This window comes from Hemicordylus capensis, chromosome 4 (genome assembly GCF_027244095.1).
Source record: "Hemicordylus capensis ecotype Gifberg chromosome 4, rHemCap1.1.pri, whole genome shotgun sequence".
Classification (NCBI taxonomy): Eukaryota; Metazoa; Chordata; class Lepidosauria; order Squamata; family Cordylidae; genus Hemicordylus; species Hemicordylus capensis.
Genome location: NC_069660.1, coordinates 174796589 through 174817762, shown reverse-complemented (window position 1 = coordinate 174817762; position 21174 = coordinate 174796589). Strand labels below are relative to the sequence as shown.

General features: G+C 45.2%; 1 protein-coding gene across 2 annotated transcripts in view; it reads right to left on the bottom strand.

Annotated features, from left to right (window-relative positions):
- The window catches only part of SLC24A3 (solute carrier family 24 member 3), a 277690-nt gene extending 256779 nt beyond the window's left edge, over positions 1-20911 (bottom strand). The window contains exon 1 of one of the 2 annotated variants that reach the window (XM_053251024.1): positions 19826-20911. In XM_053251024.1, coding sequence (XP_053106999.1) covers positions 19826-19973 — 148 coding nt within the window. In that variant the 5' untranslated portion in view covers positions 19974-20911. The remainder of the gene's footprint in view (positions 1-19825) is intronic. The other variant, XM_053251025.1, reaches the window with a different exon arrangement.
- Between the last annotated feature and the right edge of the window lie 263 nt (positions 20912-21174).

The window sequence follows — 21174 nt, the reverse complement described above, 5'->3', positions numbered from 1 at the left end:
GATGGCCTACATTTTTTGCTTCCTACAAGAGATTATACAATGACCAGTTGCACTCTCTTGAATTGTGTCCAGATATTGAGAGCTGGCTAATACAATTGCCATAGCACTGGCTGACTATGCTTGCATCGCCCCATTCCTGTGAGAAGACAAGTGACTGTGTTCTGCCCTAGCTGAAGCTCCCAAATCATCTTCAAGGGCAGTCCCATAAAGTGCATGTTGCAACAGACAGTCCTCAAGGGAATAGAGGCAGCTATCACTTCCTTGCCTCTTGTAAGCTATATCCAAATTTTCAGTCACAACAGCTACACACAACACTTTCTAACTCCACTGTCAGCTTTAATTTAATCAACTGCAGCTAATTAAGACTGATATTACAATCTCTGAAGCAGTAGGAAGCGGCTTCCTATGAGGGGCCTTCATCTGGAATATCAAAGGGCCTCTTTGATGAGGATGCACATTTTCAGAATGAACTCCATCATTAATGTCATTTATTATGACAAATGTTCTGTTGGATGCAGAGAGCTGGATTTAGAGCAACAAGTTACAAGCTTTTGTTACTTGGGTCAGGGGTTCTCAACCTTGGTACTCCAGATGTTATTGGACTACAATCCCCATCATCCCCAGCCACAATGATCTGCTAGGGATGATGGGAGCTGCAGTCCAAAAATCTGGGGACCAAGGTTAAGAACCCCCGACCTAGACACTATATCTGGGGCACAGCTCACCCCTGTACTCAGAAAAATGCACACATATATTTTCTTAGTCACCATTCAGAACAGTTGGCAGGCAGCCCCCTCCGTGAGACGGCAAGATAGCCCTGTAGTTCATGCTTCCAGATACCCTCCCCTCCCCTTTGCCCAAGCAGTCAGGGTTCAAGGCAGTGCTTCTGCAATTTCCTAGCACCTATCAGCTAAAGGTTTAATATGGAATTCTCAGTATGTCTTTGAGACCTACCTTGCTGCATATATATTGGCAAAGATAATACAATTTCTGCCGCATGAGAGCAGAGGGTAGTGCCCTGAATACCTCCTTTCCTCTCCTCATGACAAGAGGAATCAATATAAATTGTGCAAAATAAGCAGGTATACACATTTGTTTAATGTATACAGGCATCTAGTAGCAAAGCACACACTTTATTTCCACAGTGTCCAGGTTCAGTCCCCAGTATCTGCAGTTTAAAAGCTTAGATTGCAAGGCAAGAAAAACATAGTGTCTGAAAGAATGAAGAATGATAAACTAGGCTTTGTTTTTAGTTTATCTGTTTTAATTCATGCAGGATTCAACCCTTTTTGGCACAGATTTATTTTATTTTATTTTAAAGGTAGATTACACACACCTCTCATGATGCTAAGAAGTAAGCAGAAGAAGTCTTACTTCTTCTATGCTTCTAACGAGGTCATTTTATAAAGTAAATCCCTTCAAAAACTTGATGTGTGTCTGATTTTTCAACAAATTCATGTCACAAAGTCATAACAGATACAAACAGCTGTGGGTAAGCGTTCTTTGCAACATAACCGCTCCCCCTCAAACCTCTTACTTTGTGCCCTAAAAAGGAAATCTGTGCAACATCTTTCAATGACATGCCTGGTAATTAAAATTCACAACCCTGCCTAATGCCAGGAATGCTATCCAATACACTGAGGGTCAAATTAGACAGAGGGAATCTGGTGAAGTTCTCTCGAGTCAGGATCAGAAACAAATTTGAGGGGCTCATAATTTGAGGGGCTCATTAAAGCCGCCTCAGAGTAGAGGTTCATTTTACCAGCCCCCGAATTCTTCTTTGACTCGGATTAAAATGTGAGCAGAGGAGAACGGCTAGTTCCCTCACTATTTTACGCAATGGATCTCCATGGTTCCATCACAGTAATTTGGAGCTAAATAGGGGCCTTTCAATTGGACTTAGTCATGACCAACTTATTCTTGATGCTGCCCACAGATTTCCCCCCCCCTCAAGTTAAATAGTTATCATTGTCTTCATTTTCTTAATAGACTAAAGCAAAAGAGATTGATATTTTTCTGCATGAAAGGTATCTAAACTAGTTCAACACGGGCTAAAAGTGTAAACCAAATCAGTGTCTGAATGGGAGAGTTAAAGAATACCGATGAGCTGGAACTGGAACCATATCTGAATTTCTAACAGTTCTACTACTTGCCAGAAATTTCCTGTTCATGAGGCTTTTGAACCTTCTGAAGGCCCCAATATCACAAGTGGAGAGGGATTTGTTTTTTTATTTGTTGTTTTTTTTTAAATAGCCTTTCAAAGAGTGACAACCAGAAGGAGTCTTGTAGCATCTAAAGGACTAACCAAAGTTTATTGTGATATGAGCTTTCATATAGAGCCTATTTCAATATTATCTTCATTTGTCAGATGTGTACTCATGAGAAGAAATAAAATAAACAGTGGGGCCAGAAAGGCCATAAAAAGAAAGATGCAGTAGTACATCTGTTGATTGGAAATGCATACAAGCTAAGAAGAGTGGCTGATATGTTCCCCAGTGTTATTAGCATGAAATAGGAGCTGCGCACTCACAGCAAGGTTTGCTCTGAGTTCAACCTCACTTTTTGGAGCAGCCAATCTCACATTCAGAGTTAGAAGGAATATTTTTTTGCTGATCTCCTCTCCCTCCAAAAGATCTCCCTCATTTTGGCTGTAGAAATGTCTGAGGGCTGTGCAGCCCTTTGTTTTTTGTTTGGCATATTTATATACCACAAAAAAATTGCATCTTGTGGTGGATTACGTATATTTCTGAAGTCAAACAGTACTTCTGGAGGGAGGGCAGAGCAGTACAAATCACTCCCCTCTCCCCATGTGTGCAATTGATGGCTCAACAAATGAGCTTGGAGCCCTTAATGAGCTTGGAGCAGCCTCACTGCAAGAGTGCAGTTCCTGTTCCACCCTACTAATATGTAGACCATTTCAAAACAGCAGTAATTGGCAATTATACTGGCTGGTTATACTTGTGTTATCATAACACAAAATGATGGTTTGTGCTAACTATAGTTAAGAACCCAAACCATGGTTTGACTTCTACAGGCAAACTCTGACTCAAGACTCAGCTTCATAAGGTCACTGTGGTGTTTTTGGTTAATCCATTCCTTGATCCAGGCCAGCTTTTGAATGGGGCTTTAGTTACTTGTATTCCAGTCCTGGAGTAGAGGCAGGCCTAACAAACAGTCAGCAGCAAGAGAATGGAAAAGCAATCAGCACATAATATCTATTTCATTAAACTTTTAATATTCCTGATTCCACCCCCCACTGTCTTGTCTTTGCAGACCACAACTCTTTGCTTTGGATTCTGCAGTCACTTCCATTGCCACGGTGCAACAGCCTCTTCAAACTATGGGTGCCAATAATGGTTTGTCAGCCCAAAATAAATGACAGTTTGTTGACTGGTGTGAGTTTAAACACAGAAATAATCACAGTTGAACTAAATAAACCATTGTTCCATATTATATCTGAACCAACCCACAGTCCTTCCAGCTATGTTATGCTAATTTAACATCTGTAGCATGAAATAAACCAATTAGGTTCAAATTGCACAGAATCAAGTTTGCTGACAAACTCTAGTTCAATGATTTCACACAGTGGCTTTATAGGAAGCTGCCTTATACTGAGTCAGAACATTGGTTTTGAAACTTAAGGGAGTTTCCAAAGCACTTGTAATAAAGGCAGAGGTGGCGGGATCAGCTGTGCCTAATATACTTTTTGGATCACAGAGAGTTACAGTGTCCCTTGAGCTCTTGCCTGGTAGCTCTTTGACAGGCACATATGAACATAGGAAATTGCCTTATACCGAGTCAGACCATTGGTCAATCTAGCTCAGTATTGTCTACCCAGACCAGCAGTGGCTCCTCCAAGGTTACAGGAAGGAGTCTCTCTGAGCCCCATCTGGAGATGCCAGGGAGGGAATTTGGAACCTTTTGCATGCAAACATGCAGATGTTCTTCCCAGATTACCCCATCCCCTAAGGGTAATCTCTTATAGTAGTCTTCCATTCAAATGCAAACCAGGGTGGACTCTGCTTAGCAAAGGGAACAACTCATGCTTGCTACCGCAAAACCAGCTCTCCTCCCTATGATACTTCAGGATATACACAATTCTGCTCTTCCTCAAAGTGAGCTTGGGACACTAGACAGTGCCACTTCACAATCCTAGGAGGAGAGCTAGGCTAAGGCTAGACAGCAATGTCTAAGAAGGTTAGACAGCAAGGTGATCTAGTATGCTTCACAGCTGAGTCATGATTTGAACCTAGGTCTCTCTGGAACAAACCTACCCACTATATCACATTCACCCTCACCTCGAACCCACAACCACCTGTCATTCAAGCATTTACCTATATTCATTACCTGTTCCAATACAGCATCAGTTCTAGCCATCTAATAGCCCAGCAGGGAAGTAACCTGTTCAGAGAGCAGGAGGCTGTTGGTTTTAATCCCCACTGGTGTGTTTCCCAGAATATGGGAAACTCCTATATTGGGCAGCAGTGATATAGGAAGGTGCTGAAAGGCATCATCTCATACTGCACAGGAGATACTGCGCAATGGTAAGCCCCTGCTGTATTCTACCAAAGAAAACCACAGGGCGCTGTCATCGCCAGGAGTCAACACCAACTCGACAGCACAATCTTTCTTTTTCCTTTCTTTTCTAGTCTTCCAAACACAAGATTGCAGATGTTCCGTACTCTTCATGCACGTACTTCCATTCTCTTTCATCCTAAAACACATCACACAGACGCAGACACACCGAGAGCTGGTCTTGTGGTAGCAAGCATGACTTGTCCCCATAGCTAAGCAGGTTCTGCCCTGGTTGCATCTGAATACTGAGCTAGCTAGACCAACAGTCTGACTCAGTATAAGGCAGTTTCCTATGTTCCTATGTTTCCTACACCTCTGTCATAGTTCATCAAAGTGCCCATGGCAAAAGATGCATCTTCCTTGTGTACTACTCAAATAGACTGAATAAAAATAAAAATAAAAGCAGTAGCATCCCACGAAAACAGCATCTATGTAATACTGCTTTGTTTCGACTCCCAGAATAGCATAACTTACAGAAAGTACAAATGCTTGAAGACATCTGTGTGCCCAAATTTCTCTCTTTGCAGCCAAAAAAAGTAAAAGGAAACACTGCAAAGGTGCAAAATGAACATGGGTAGACTGTTCAGATATCAAGGATTCAAACTCTTCCCTCTTTCCCTCCAACTCCCCTCTCCTTCTGTCTAATATTTTTCTTTAGATTGTGTGCCTGCATTTTCAATTTCGTACAGTATCTAGCATAGATTAAGTGCTTTATAAATAATAAATAATTGTGATGGTTTACAAAAACGGATATACCATGATTTATTATAAAGTTCTGCCTTGAGTGATCAGAACCATTCAAATAGCAAAATGCAGGTGCTAAATATTAGAAAAGCAGACCCTGATAGACTCTTCAGCCTTTAGGTGAGAGAGTGGGCAGTACACTTATCAAATCCACAGATGACTTTTCATTGGAAGATTATGTAAACATTCTGTGAAAGGGGCTAGAAACTCAAAATGAACTTGCTAAACTAGAGAATTAGCAAACAAAATGAGAGCCAATGTGGATAGTACTAAAGAGGAATGTGGACTAAAGAGCCCTGGGTTCAAATCTCCACCTAGCCATGAAGACCATTGGACAATCTTGGGCAAGTCACAATAAGCCCACTCACACATTATGTTCAACACTTATACGAAGAGTGTACAGTATACACAGGTACAGATCTGTACACAGATACAGTCATTCACATGTTCTGTTGAATGCAGGTACAGAAGTACATTTCCTATTTGTACCACCCATTTAAAGGGCCTGTATCCAAGTTTGCTTTAAAAATGAACACAGGTACAGTCATACACACAAATGCATGTATGAGTATACAGACATCTGTACACTTATATAGCATAATGTCTGATTCGGGCTAATTGCTCAGTCTAATCTAGTGTTGCTGAAAAATAAAATGAGAATTGCATGTACACCATCCTAATCGTGTTGGGTCTGCAACCCCTTGATAGCCAGGAATTACAACAAATGGAACGCAAGTCAGTAATGCAAGGCTATAGTTCAAAGGGCATTGTGGAACAGGATCACACTCTTTTTCAACTCCGAAAGGCACGAAGGACAACATTTTATAACATCAGCTGATGGGACCAAGTAAGTTTAGCCTCAAGGAAAGAAAATGGAGGAGAAATATGCCTGCACGTTCCAGATATTTAATAATGGAAACTAGAGGGGAAATTACTTCCATTTCACTTGCCTTGGCCAGTTCACTTGTTGTGATTGAACATAAGAGCACAAGTCATTATGGACCTAAAATAGCAACATTAAAAAGTTTAGATTAGAGTTGTTGTTTTTGAGGTACTTTTCAGGCAAAAACCTGCAACAAAAGTGTTTCATAAGGCAGCCTTGTCTTAACCCCTGCTAACTGGGCAAAGAAGCATCTTTTAAATGGAGCCCCTGATGGTGCAGTGGTAAAACTGCCGCCCTGTAACCAGAAGGTTACAAGTTCAATCCTGACCAGGGGCTCAAAGTTGACTCAGCCTTCCATCCCTCTGAGATTGGTAAAATGAGTACCCAGAATGTTGGGGGCAATATGCTAAATCATTGTAAACCGCTTAGAGAGCTCTGGCTATAGAGCGGTATATAAATGTAAGTGCTATTGCTATTAAATGTGATGATTCTCTTTATTTAGCAGGGAGAGATTAACTGGCCCTATCCACTCCCACCACAGTACCTCCAGTGACTGTTGATGGTGTCTATCTTACGTTTCTTTTTAGACTGTGGACCCTTTGGGGACAGGGATCCATTTTATTTATTTATTATTTTTCTATGTAAACCACTTTGGAGACTTTTGTTGAAAAGCAGTATACAAATATCTGTTGTTGTTGTTGTTGTTGTTGTTGTTGTCATCGTCAGAGAAATTTCAGCAGCAGGAGTGGATCTTTAGGCAAAACCTTGTAACACCCTGGTGAATAAGCAGAACCACATCCTTAAGCGGCATTATTACCTAAAGCAAAATATGAAATCAATTTGAGGATACGTCCTCTGATGAAATATCTGGGGGATTTCCAAAGAAAGCCAAACACATCTTAATAAGACCAGGAAATGTTTGCAGGGAAGGTTTCACAGATCCCTAGATTAGGCACTTCTACCTTTTAAAAAGATACAGCTTCACGGTGATTCCAGGAGTCACTCTGCATACCAGTGTTGTTCTTCAGTAGGCCAGTGTTACTCAAACTTATTGAGCTTTCCCCTTCTAAACTTATTCTGCCTCACCCCCGACACCAACCATCTGTTCCACAGCACAGCATGCCCATGTCTTTGCACACAGTCATATGCATGCAGCCTGCCACTGCTTGCAAAGATCTATGCATGGTATGAGAAAGCTCCACCGGTCTCAAGATTGTATCTCTGCCTGGAACTTTGTGCTCCAAACTGTTGCACAGTTTGAAAACCACTGGAATAGGCATCACCTTGTGAATTGTTCCCGGGTTATCTTGATTTTAGATGCAGGAAGCTAGGAGGACCACTCTCGTATCTTAAAATCCTGGCCAGAAAAGAACAGCAATACGTCTTGCAAAACTACCAAACCCCGCAGCACAGTGGACTGAAAAACAAACTACAGACTGTAGTCAAAGTCTTGCCCATTTCTGTTTCATATCTAAAACTTCCTCCGACATCAAATGGGGAAACTGTAAGGAGCCAAGACATGGAAAATCCACCTTACAGATCAGAGAGAATGTTGCCCTACATAGTTGGCTGAAGATCAATTGATATTCTTCTTCATCCTGATCTAGAAACGGCTTTGTAGTGCTGCTGCATTCTGTTCAGCAGCTATCCCCAGAGGTAGCTGCAATTCAGTTGTGGTTGAGTAAGGAGCTAAGAGAAAGAAAATAATAATCTGGGCTTTTTTAATAAAGGCAATCACAAGTGATCTGTGTGTATTTTACAAACATTATTTTATCCCTGACTCTTCTGACCCTAGATTCTTTCCTCAGGTTGGAAGGGGCATAGAATTGCTTTAAAGGGGGGTGGGGGGAATGTAGCAAAGAACATCAAAGATATCAAGGGCATGATCTAGCCAAAATTAAGCACTTAAAACCCCATTGGTTTCAATAGGGTAATTTAACATATGCTTAAATCTCTGCAGCTGAATTCAGAGAAATTTAAATATACTTATACTTGGCTGGGTTGTGATCATAATCAAATATAGGATGCTCTTGAACAAATTATGGCAAAGAAATAAATAACAAAAGTGGAGAGCTTTGCAATTTGGTGGTGGTGGTGAGGTTGAAATACCCTAGTTCTATTCAGATGTTATTTTTAAAAAGCTGTGCAGATGACGGTGTTTATCTGAAGAGTCAAAGAGTTATATTTCCCAGTTTAATGCAGATTACCCTGAATAATTTAACCAGGATAGCCTGGAAATACCAGGTTATGACATGTTCCATGGAAGCACTTGAGGCTCACCCCAATTGTGGTTAACTCTTTAACCACGATTGTTCCCACTGTGAGAATGTGATCTAAGATGGCAAAGTCTGCCATCTGATACACTCCACTGCAGCCTTCGAAACTTCTGTAACTATTTGCTTTGAGAGTCCTAGCTTTAATTAAGTGAAATTAGGCCTTCCTGGTCACTGGCTCAGATACTGAGAATGTTTATGAACATCCCAACTGCTCAGAAGTTTGGCCTGCCAATCATGGAAACACCCACCATCAATGTTACGGCACTTGCCTCTTCAGATGAACACTACTGTAACCATGAAGAGCGGGGTGGGGGGTGAGTGATGCACCAGGGTGGGACTTCCAGGGCACTTTTGAATGGATGTACTCTCATACAGTTTTTTTTTTTTTTTTAAAAATTGAATAGGGCTCCTCTCTGTGTTTATTCTGCATTTTACTCCCTCATAAACCCCCATTCAAAATAAATGTCACACTCACACACACAGCAGCAGCAGCAGCAGCTGACCAGCACTGTGATAGTGCTTCCTATTACCTTTAGGGATGGGCCCAGACCGGTCCGGAGGCCATTCAAAAAGCCTCCGGACCGGTCCAGACCGGTCCGGACCTGGGCGGTCCGGTTGGGGTGGGGGGGTACCTTTAAGAGTGGCGGGAGGGTTTACTTACCCCTCCCGCCGCTTTCCTGCTTGGCACCGTAATGTTTAGAGCAATTGGTGCGGCAGGACACCTCCCTGCTGCCCCTTCCCTGACGTTGCTTGAAAAAATGCCCAGCAGTCCTTTGCGCGCGCACGTCACAGAGAAGTGCGCGCGCTCGTCTCTGTGATGTGCACGCGCGCGCAAAGGACTGCTGGGCATTTTTTCAAGCAACGTCAGGGAAGGGGCAGCAGGGAGGTGTCCTGCCGCCCCAATTGCTCTAAACATTACGGCGCCAAGCAGGAAAGCGGCGGGAGGGGTAAGTAAACCCTCCCGCCTCTCTTAAAGGTACCCCCCCACCCCAGTGCCAGACCCCAGTTGGCGGTTCCATGCACACCCCTAATTTCCTTCTGTGTCGCACTCCTTTCTACCAACAGCACACGGCCCTAACTCCCTCTAGACCTACAGTAATGACATTCTGATAAACTTCTGAGCAGTTGGGATGTTCATAAAAATTCTCAGTATCTGAGCCAGTGACCAGGAAGGCCTAATTTCACTTAATTAAAGCTAGGACTCTCAAAGCAAATAATTACAGAAGTTTCGAAGGCTGCAGTGGAGTGTATCAGATGGCAGACTTTGCCATCTTAGATCACATTCTCACAGTGGGAACAATCATGGTTAAAGAGTTAACCACAATTGGGGTGAGCCTCAAGTGCTTCCATGGAGCATGTCATGACCTATTATTTCCAGGCTATCCTGGTTAAATTATTCAGGGTAATCTGCATTAAACTGGGAAATAAAACCATTCTATCCTGGTTAAAAGAGATTTAACCAAAATAGTCTGGAAATTCCGGGATCTCATGACACGCTCTGTAGAGGCGCATGGAGCTCACCAATCACAGTTAACTCTTTAACCATGATTATTCTCATCATGAAAATGCAGCTTTAATAGGGAGGGACTTGTTGTTTGAAACATCCTATCACTTGATGAGCAATTTTCAGATTTCCTAGTAGGTGCAGATGTACAACAAAATAGGAAACCAGCTTCTTGTGTTGTTGTACTGCTCCTTAGTAGACTACCACGTGGTAATGTCAGGGCCTGCCAACTCTAGAGCCTGAGTAGATGACACCCCCTTTGAAGAGGAAAGTGAAACCCTTGCAGATCATGCTGAGACGAGGAGGAGCTTTCCCCTCCCCAGTGGAAACTCTAGCACACTAGAGACACCTATCCTTATACCCTACTGAATCTAGGGACTCAGGCAGTTAACTCTTTAACCATGATTATTCTCATCATGAAATGATGAGCCGGATTCCCTTTACAAGTATATCTCCTCCGAACCGGACTGGACCTGGTTTGGTTGGACCCGGAACCAGAATGAGCTAGATCAGTTCGAATCCAATTTGGCCTGGTCCGGTTCTGGGTCCAGTCCAGTCCGGTTCAGCCACCAAACCAGGCCAAACAGGTTCAGGGGATATACTTTTAAAGGGGAATCTGGCGAGAATTCCCCTTTACAAGTACAGGGGTGAGGGACGGTAACAGGTGGCCGGGTGAGGGCAGTGAGAGGGAAAAAGCTGCATGCATGGCGATTAGAACCAAGCTGCTGCCAAGCCGGCAGCTTGTTAAAGGAGGGGGGAGCATGCTTGGGGCCACGCCAGGAGGGTGAGCGACAGCACTGGCAGCCACGCCAGGCTGGGTACGCAGCTTTCCCCCTCTCTCACTGCCCCCGTCAGGCTGCTCTTTACTGTGCAGAAATGGTTTGCCCAATTCAGGCCTGGTTCAGTTCAATCAAGGACCAAACCACTCCCAGACTGGTCCATGATCAAACATTTGAACCGACCCCGGTTCAAGGTGAATCATTCATGCACACCCCTAATATGCTGCTTACCAAATATCTGTCCTCCACTTAAGCCACAGGAAATCTGCCCTGAGGATCATCTCCTGAATCCCCCCCCAAAAGATGACAGTGAAGCTAGAGAGAAGTCATCATTGCAAAGTGGAACACTCACCTATCAGTATGAGCCCCCCCCCCTTCCCCCGCTCTTCACCAAACTCTACTCCTGAGGGAATAACTCTGGCTTATGTGCTTCCAGGATCAGAGCCTCCACTGACATATAAAAAAGAAAAGTTATGCAAGGCCTACTATAAGAACCCTTAGTCATGCCTGGTATGTGCTGGTGCAACACCTATCCTGCCCAGCTCCTTGGTCCTAGCCACATTATGGACAGTTTCTCTGCTATTTCAGGAATTGTGTTCTGGACCCTAACTCTGTGATAGTATTCTGTCCTCATTGGGCAGCTTCCTCGTCTCACTTGCAAGCCTGTGATTTCAGGCCTGCTAGTTCCGATATTAGTGGAAACAGACAGGTAAATGGACATGGGCTCCTGACAGACTTGCCTGGGCCACCCACTGAGAGGAGAGCTCATCTTGTGGTAACAAGCATGAATTGCCCCCTTTGCTAAGCAGGGTCCACCCTGGTTTGCATTTGAATGGGAGACTACATGTGTGAGCACTGTAAGATATTCCCTTCAGGGAAAGATGGAGGCACTGGGAAGAGCATCTGCATGCTTTCATGCATAAAGTTCCAAGTTCCCTCCCTGGCAACTCCAAGATAGGGCTGAGAGAGACTCTTACTTGCAACCTTGGAGGAGCTGCTGCCAGTCTGTGTAGACAATACTTAGCTAGATGGACCAACAGTCTGACTTGGTATAAGGCAGCTTCCTATGTTCCAGTGAAAGCATGGATTAGATCAATGATATCAGATACACTGGGGTACTTTTTGATAAGTTAGAAATGTGGTACACATGTAGTTCAAGACCTGCATACTAGACAAATCTTTGAATGGGATATTTGGAAGTCTGTCCTTAGAAATTGTGAAGGGCAGATGTGTACCCTCAAATAATAATGGAACCCAGAAAGTTGAAATTTAGCACATACATGTAAATCTCACATTTAAAGTGAGCGGTTTTAACTTTTAACATTAATATATAGTAAAGGTAAAGTGTGCCGTCAAGTTGATTTCAACTCCTGGCACCCACAGAGCCCTGTGGTTTTCTTTGGTAGGATGCAGGAAGGGTTTACCATTGCCTCCTCCTGTGCAGTATGAGATGATGCCTTTCAGCATCTTTCTATATCACTGCTGCCCAATATAGCAGCAGCGGGGATTCAAACTGGCAACCTTCTGCTTGTTAGTCATGCATTTCCCTTAGGGATATGCAAAATGTTTCAATGTCAACAGTTTTCAACTTGAAAGGGGCTGTTTCAAGTGGAGGGAGGGGGAGAACCAAAAGGAGGGAGTTCCAAAATGTATTTACTACTTCTAAGACTACGAATATTTGTATACCATTCTTCAACCAATGTTCACAAAGGAGTTTACATAGAAAAATCAATAATACATCAATAAATATATTTAAAAGGACAGGGAGGCAGAGAGAGCCCTTATACTGTGCCTCTCTTGAAGAAGATACATCAGGAGAAGAGGAAGGATCAGAGCCTGTAGCAGCAGAGAATAGACTGGTGGTGGTGGTCTGGGCCTGCCTGGCCCAGTGGAAAGAGAGACAGTCTACTGACTATTAACTTTTTGCAATACCAATCAACTGCGCTTTCTCCTTCCTTCTTCCTTCTCTATCAGCAGCACCAGTGGCTTTAACTGGGTGCTGCTGTGGATTTATTTTCTTCCGTGGATTTTCTTCTTGTTGCAGTAGCCATCTCCCAGTGGCTTTAACAAGTGGGGTGCTGTACTGGCTGTTTGTTTGTTTTTTCCCCTTTTGCAGCCCCAAGTTGCACCTTTGCTGCTGCTGTGTACCTGGATTGGACTTCATTTTTTGTTTTTGTCAGCTTGTGTGTTATGTGATTTCTGTCTGGTGCCCAGCCTGCTAGGCTCTCTCTGTTTCCCTGATGTCCCTTCCCCAGCTTTTTCTTTTTTGATTTTTTGGGTGGGTGGGTGCCTGCTTGGTGCCCGCCTACACTACTCCCAGTTGAGTCGCAGTGTGTGCTTGGCCTGAGTGCCTCCGAGAGCAGTACCTAGCCAGACTTAAGCAGAAGATGCCGGAAGGTAATCTCCCCCCACTCCGCCCCGGCCTGGTCAGGTTGAGTTCTTTAAATAGGACCTAGTTTGGGGGAGGGATTAGGTACTAGGTAGGACAGGGGGTGTGGCTTAGGAGAGGCCACAGTAATCCCCTTTCCCTTTCCTTAGATTTACCCCATTATTGCTCACTCCCCTACAACCCCCTCCCACTGTAAAGCCTGCTTCTTTATTGGGGGGTGGGATTTAATTCTTCTAGCTTCTGTGTGTGCACTACAGTGCTATAGATAGCACTGTGTGTGACACACACACCACATAAATAGACACCCCTGACCCTACATCCCTTTTTTAAATACCCAAGAGCTCCAGGAGGGTGCAAGGCAGAGGCAGGAGCAGAGTGGCAATCAGAGGGAGGGGTGATGCTGGTCATGGTGGGTGATGGAAAGAGGGGCCTACTCCCTGAGTCATCCCCACTGCTGTGGCTATGCTCAGGCTTCCATTTCCCGAGGATGGCAGCCCGGCCACGCAACTGCAAGTGGCAGCCGAGATAGAATTAGAGGGGAGGTCCTCCCGTCAGGGAAGAAGCTCTTCCTGTGGCAGTGGAGGAAGAGGTGATTGTGTTGGCTGCTAGCCCAGCCAGATCAGTCTCACCCAAACTGCCTTGCCAGTGCAAACCCCACCCCCGCCCCGGTCTGAGGAGCAGCAGCAGAAAGTCATTCCACCTCCTGGACCTTCTCAGTCCCAGACCGAGGGCGGCTGTGGTGGTCCTCTGAAGAATCCAGCAGCCCCAGTACCACTACCTCCGAAATAGAACTGGACCTGCTCCGATGGCAGCATAGTGTGAGACCACTTTGAACTCTGCCCTAGTGACCCGACCCATGCTGTCTGTATCCTCTGCAGGACACAGAGCAGCCGGGGGAAGACCCTAAGCATATTGTGAAGTTGGGGGTGCTGAAGCACCTGCAATGGCATCACCCAGGGGTCTCTGATCCTGCTGGTAGCAATAGGCCCAGTGTGCTCCCAATTAGCAGCAAGGCACCTACTTCTGATTCCAAGCAGGGGAAGTTGCCTGCGCAGTGGGTGCAGTTGGTGGGCAAGCAATCTGATTGCCTAAAGCCTCATCTCATTATTTATTTATTTATTTGATTGATTTGTATACCGCCTTTCCAAAATGGCTCAGGGCGGTTTACAATTAAAACACACCATTAAAACAGTAAAGAGCTAAAACAAATTTTAAAACAACATAACAATTAACAATTTCAAAACGTTTTAAAACAACAATTAAACAATTACAGTGATTAAAAACCCCGAAATCGGGTTTTGAATTTTAAAATAAACCAGAAATTAAACCCCCCACAATTTAGGAAGCTGAGAAAGCTTGGGTGAAAAGAAGGGTTTTCAGGTGGTTTTTGAAAATTGCCAGAGATGGGGAGGATCGTATCTCAGCATTACCGAGGCCATTGCCGAGATGATCACTTTGGACAACCAGCCATTCCAGGTGTTGGAGTACACCTTCTTATGTTGGTTGCTTCTACTGCTTGACCCTGACTATAAGGTCCTCTCATGCACCACCTTCAGCAGGTGGGTGATGCCCTTGTACTGGGCACGCAAGGAGGCTGTGTCAGGGCTGCTGCATGCAGCAGTGCCTGACACAAGTGTGCACCTGTGGACCAATGGCAAAGGGCTGCACACTTCTTTCCTGTCCCTCACAGTGCACTGGTGGGGGCAGGAGAGTGAGGAGAACAGCTGCTGGTGCCACGGCCAGCCCCTCCCATGCAGCAAACCACAGGTTGGCTCTGCTGGATGTGGAGGTGCTTGACACTAACCACATGGCAAATGAGCAGGTTGGCTGAGGACCGGAGACTTTTCAAGGTTTGTTCTTTCAATACAACCGGATTGACCATTTTGGCTGACTGCATTTTCTTTTAAGCTCAAAACAAAATGCAAAATCAGTTTCGTGCATATCCCTAACACACAGTGATAGACTCTTCTTCACTGGAGGTTTTCACACAGAAGCTGGACGGCCATCTGTCAAAAATGCTGCAGTAGTCTCCTGAACTGAGTAGAGAGGTGGACTAGAAGATCTCCAAGGTCTGTTTCAACTCTAAAACTCTATGATTCTCTGCAGTTGATCACTCTGTCTAATTCCTTCTTGGTTCCAATACTAGAAGTGTTGTGGTAAGATCCTCTCTGACTTCCACTTTATTTGTAAATGGGACAGACATGTGAAGAGAAACACATCAAGGTTGATACCAAGACATTCTGGTTATTACACCAGTCTGAAAGAGAGAACATTTTTGCACATAACATTTTGTGCCAGTTACATTGCCTATGTATTTACTTCCTGGCCTAATTCAACATTCTAATTTCTGTCTCTAAAGCCGTACATTTTACAGATTACCTTAAGGATCACCTCCCATTGAAACCTGCTTGAGTCTTACATTCAGCATCTGAGGTCCTGCTGTTTGGTCTGCCATGATCAGATATTATTTTGGTGGGTATCAAGGACAGGGTCTTTTTAGTGGCAGTGACCCACTGGGATTCTTTGCCCAAGAAGATTTGAAATACTCTCCCTTGCGCGCGACTTTTCAACCCTCCCTCCCAGAGGATTTCCATTAAATGTCATTTAATGCCATCTTTATTCTGCAGAGCTCTTTAGATTGGCTTAATCAGAGAAATAGTGTATTTTAAACTGTGGCGTTTAATTATGTGTTAACGTTGATTTTTGCTGTATTTTTTAATATATTTGGTTGTTAGCTTGTGCTGGTTTTGTACTTTGGAAAAGTGGGATAAAAATCAATTAAATAATAAATTAAATACATCATCGTCAAAGTTTACCTCATAATAGGGGCCAACGTTCCAGAACTGAGCAAGTCAAGCTGCAGATGGGACAAAATATTGGACTCTGGGAATTCGGGCTTGGGGGAGGGACACTTTCAGGAGCAGCCAGGGATGTGCTTCCATGCTTGCAGAATGTCACCTTCATTTACTAGTATATGTATAAAAATCCATACTGAGTGCAAAGAGCATTCTATTATATTACTATAGCAATAATTTGCACAGTTGTGTGTTAAGTTTTACTCTTCCAGATCTCAAACGTAATCTCATGACTGGATTTGAGTAGCTTGCATTTCAATGTTTTATACATTTTGCAGCTATGACTGGAAAGAAGAGATTAATTAAATGAAGTATATGTTCCCCAACTATCAAACTGGTGTGTTTTGCTTATTCCCATTTCTAAATAAATGCTCTAGTCAGTATTTGTTTAGATTTCTCTCCACTGTATTCCACTATACCACAACAATATGAAACTGTGCCACATAGTTCACTCTCCAAAAGCCAAACAGTTCATTATCTCCATACAACAGTCCTGAACAGTGCACTGGACTGTGCGACTCAGTGACTCTCACTGTATGAAGAAAAAGACAATAGGTGAATTCAGAGGGATTTTCCTTTGTCCAAAGGTAGGAGATGTGTTGTAAATAGCCTTCCCCTTCACAAAATCCCACTGCAGAGAGGGGATTATGAAAGAAATCTAATGAATAGCCTTTCCACTAGAGTTACGCAACTGTAGCTAAATAGAACCAAGCAATATCTGCAACTCCTGGAAATGCCATCTGCTGTCATGATGCTGTAAGCAAGACCATATCCCACATTCTCTTCTGGAGGCCCACTCACAAGGGAGCTCCTGAAACTGGCTGGTTGTTGCATCACATGGAGGAGAAGAACATAGCTCTGTTCAAACAATGGGGAAGGAAGCTGGCACTGCAGTAGTGGCTACCAACAAATCCTATGCACACTTACCTAAGAGTAAGCCCATTGAACACAATGGAACTTACTTCTAAGGATATGTGCATTGCTGGGACTGAATTATTAATCAGGATATCCCTAGTCCAAATACCAACTCTGTCATGAGTGTGATAGATCCACTCCTTCATAGTCCCACACCTACATATGCAGAGAATAATACTAGAGGACACAGTGCACAGTGTTATATCTCTATAATGCTCTGCCCTGGGGGCTGCTGTTCTCCGATGCTGTTCAGCGGCAGCTATTGCACAAGTAGCACTACCACAGTCCCCCCCCCCACTTTTTGGTGACGAATATACGAAAAACTGCAGTAGCTTGCGCAACTGCTGCAGAACAGGAGTGCAGCAGCCCCGAGGAAGAGCATTAGAGAGATGTAACACTGCACATTATGGTAGCCAATGATCTACCTTATAGGGTTGTTGTAAAGCTTGTGTGTATACAGTGCTATATAGATACTAGGTATTATAATTAGAAGATAGGCAAAAGTCCTTATAGCTACAAAGTAAAGCTGCCCCCAGTTAAAGATATGTTAGTAAATTAATTCTATTATTTTAAGGTGATTACAATCAAACAATTATATTTGCATAAATCTGCATTTGAAGAAAGATACTTTTAAAAAATCAGTTTATTCAGAAGTCCTATTGATTTCAGTGTGGCTAACTCCCAAGGAAATCATCAGAACTGCAGCCTTAAAGCTTGCTCAGAAATACCTAATGTGATGATAAATGAATGAATACAATTTTTATTACAGCTAATATGCCCAGCATCATGAGATCTTGTTGTGGTGATGCAGTAGGCTAATTATCCTTTTCCCTTGTCACCCCTCCACTGAGGTAAAGCAAAGACCAACAATAGGGCTAGCAAGTGTGGATGCTCTGAGCTTCTGCCCAATTCCTTCTTCAGGACTCCATCTCCTATCCTTGAGAGCAGGGGAAGGTGGCAGGACAACGGAAGGAGCCCATTTTATTGTGAACCACCCAGACATGTAAGTTTTGGGCAGTCTAGAAATGTGTTAAATAAAATAAAATTTGTCACATAAATAAATAAAATTTAAAAGGGGGAGAGAGAGGGAATACCTCATCTAGAATGAAACCTTGTAAGTCTTTTGGAAAGTCTTTAATTAGATAATCAGTTGCAGCCCTACAACATTTTTTTAAAAAACAAACAAATCAAAAACTGTATGTCTGAGTGCTTGTTTAAATGGTGGCAACTGCATGTCCAGTACAATGCTAGGTGTGCTTAAAACTACAAAAATAAGAGATCCCCTAACCTATGTAGAAACCCAATCCTACTCCGTTTATACCTCCCCCCCGCCCAATCATGAACAGCTCTGCTAACTCAAGGATGGTCTCAGAAGTAGTGGGGGGGGGGGCCTGCAATATTGCAAGACAACTATGGACCTGGCAGAACCAGCCCAAGATGCTTCTCTGCTTGGGATAGAAACTCTAGAGCAGGGATTCTCAATGTTGGGTCCCCAGATGTTACTGGACTTCAACTCCTATAATCCCCAGTCCCAGTGGCCTTTGGCTGGGGATTATGGGAGTTGAAGTCCAATAACATCTGGGGACCCAACATTGAGAATCCCTGCTCTAGACCTACACACACCATAATTAACCTGGGCACAGTTCACTGGGATTTTCTCCTGTGTGAACTTTACTGAAATGAATGGGCACACCACTGCACACATGCACCACATAGGTAAGATCTGCCATCTTTTCAATGGGCCTCACACAAGAGAACTTCTGGGAAGAGGATTCTGCAGCACATGAGTCTCATCTGCTTGCTTCCCATTTTGCCACCCTTAATGGCTCTCCCAATCTGCCACCTGAAGTGGCTGTGTCCTCCTTCCTCATGGTAGGACTGTCCATACAATCTGAGCAGCTGGAACTGAAGGCTGACCCCAATGGAGGACTGTCAGCTCCACCAACACAATTCATTGTGGCCAGGAACTGGAGACACACCATGGAACCTGCCAGGCAGTGTGACAAGAGGAGGAAGAAAAAGGACTTCAAGCTGAGCCTTTAGAAGTCTAAAGCACAGAATGCTTAATACATCAGCAGGGGAAACCCATTCCTTGTAGCGCCTCCTGCCTTAACAGAAAACCCACACAGCCACATATGAACTCGTAGAAAAATCTAAGCAGAAGCAACAGCACTATCATTACAAGCACAATTGAAGGCAAGCAAGGGTCTCCACCAAGGTACACCTTGTGTGAAAGAAAGAAAGAAAGAAAGAAAGAAAGAAAGAAAGAAAGAAAGAAAGAAAGAGACCTTCAACTAGGACAGGTCATAGGGACATGGGGAGCTGCCTTATACTGAGTCAGACCATTGGTCCATCTAGCTCAGTACTGTCTACACAGACTGGCAACAGCTTCTCCAACGTTGCAGGAAGGAGTATCTCTCAGCCCTACCTGGAGATGCCAGAGAAGGAACTTGGAACCTTCTGCATGCAGGCATGCAGATGTTCTTCCCAGAGCGGCCTCATCTCCTGAGGGGAATATCTTACACAGTGCTCACACATGTAGTCTCCCATTCAAATGCAACTCAGGGTGGACCCTGCTTAGCGAAGGGGACAACTCATGTTTGCTACCACAAAACCACGTCTCTTCTCGTCACCATGCATGGTAGTCCCCACTGAGCCACTCAGTCATGGCCAAAGAGCCCCATCTTTGCCGATCACCAATCGCCGGGCAAATCGCTGGGCTCCCCAAGCGCCGAAGCACTCCCCTTCGCCGCCGCCTGGCCAGGGCTCAGCAGCATCCGCCGCCCTCGGGACGGAAGAAATCCCCCCATGCCGGGGGCTGCTGAGCCCTTTCCTTCTCCTTCCTCCTGCAGCCCCCTGCTTATTCGCGCCCTCCTCTCTCTCTCTCTCTCTCTCTCTCACTCACCGGCGGTGGCGTCTGCGCGACCAGCCCGCTGGCCTGCCAGGGCGCACACGAGCAGCACGAGCAGCAGCAGCGAGGCCAGGACACACAGCTGGCTCAGGAGCAGCTCCTTCCTCCGCCGGCGAGCATGGCTCCTACTCGGCGACAGCATCTCGAAGGACCGGACGGCGCAGGCGGCCGGAGACAGAGCCCCGAGAGCGAGCCGGAGCCGGCGCCAGCCTCCTGGGCAAAACAAGGAGTGCCCGGTCCGTCCTGCTTGTCTGCCTGCCTGCCTAGCCGCGATGGGCGAGCTGCGACTTTGCTTTGCCTGCGCCTCTACTGCTGGCTCGCACCTCACTCCGCGCCGCCTCCAAGCGCTGCTGCTGCTGCCGCCGCTGCCTGGAGAGCGGGCAGGGCGCAAGGCGGTGCGACGGGGGCGAGGCGCTGCGCCATGGGCAGGGCTGCCTGGCTGCTGCTCTTCGGCGGCAAGCGACTACGGCTTACCGCTCCAGCCGGCCGGGCGAGCAGCCGCGAAGATCCAGAGCTCGGCGGCCCCTTTCGCTAATCGACTCCGCCCCCCACCTCCTCCCGGCGGCCTGGGGGCTCGTTAGGGGGGTGGCCCCGGCTGCCTTCTCTTTCCCTGGCGGAGCCAGCAGCACAGCCAGTGTCAGGGAACCCCCCAGCCCCGCCGCCGCCGCCGTGAGATGGCCCGCTTCCCTCCCAGGCTAGCCTAGCACAGTTTCGACTTGCCACTGAGCAAGTCTCTCTACAGAGCTTTGAGGAGCTGGAGACCTTTGGCCAAACCCTCTTTGCCCTGGAGGATTTCCTTTATACCGAGGTAGGCTTAGCCCCAGCTTGTATTTCCGAGCACGTGCAGAGTGCTCTCTCCTCACCAGCATGTTATGTGGCTTGGTTTCTCACCAGTTGATGACTGCCACTCCAATATGTGAACTGACTTCCACCGAAAACTGACATATAGGAAAGGAGAGCGGGAGAGGGTGATAAGAGAATTGTATCTTTTAATCTATATTTCTATATTGTCTGACATATGCATCCACCACTGCTCCTAGGTAATTTTGGAGCCCGGACCTAAAAGCCCTTGGAGCCTTAAGTTAAGCATCAACCCCCTACACATGCACACCGTGACACACACAGTATTTTTAACACGTGGGTTCTTGAGGGCATAAACAGCAACTGAACTCACAAGAATGTAAGAATATAGGACAGGCATATTTTTGAAAAAATGCATTATCAGAAACGTTTCAACACGCTACTTAGCATAGTCCCCCTCCCACATATTTCTTTATGCACTCCCACCCCCCACCTCTAAAGCATCTGGCACAGGTCACAATCACACTTGGCCGCCTGGTGCA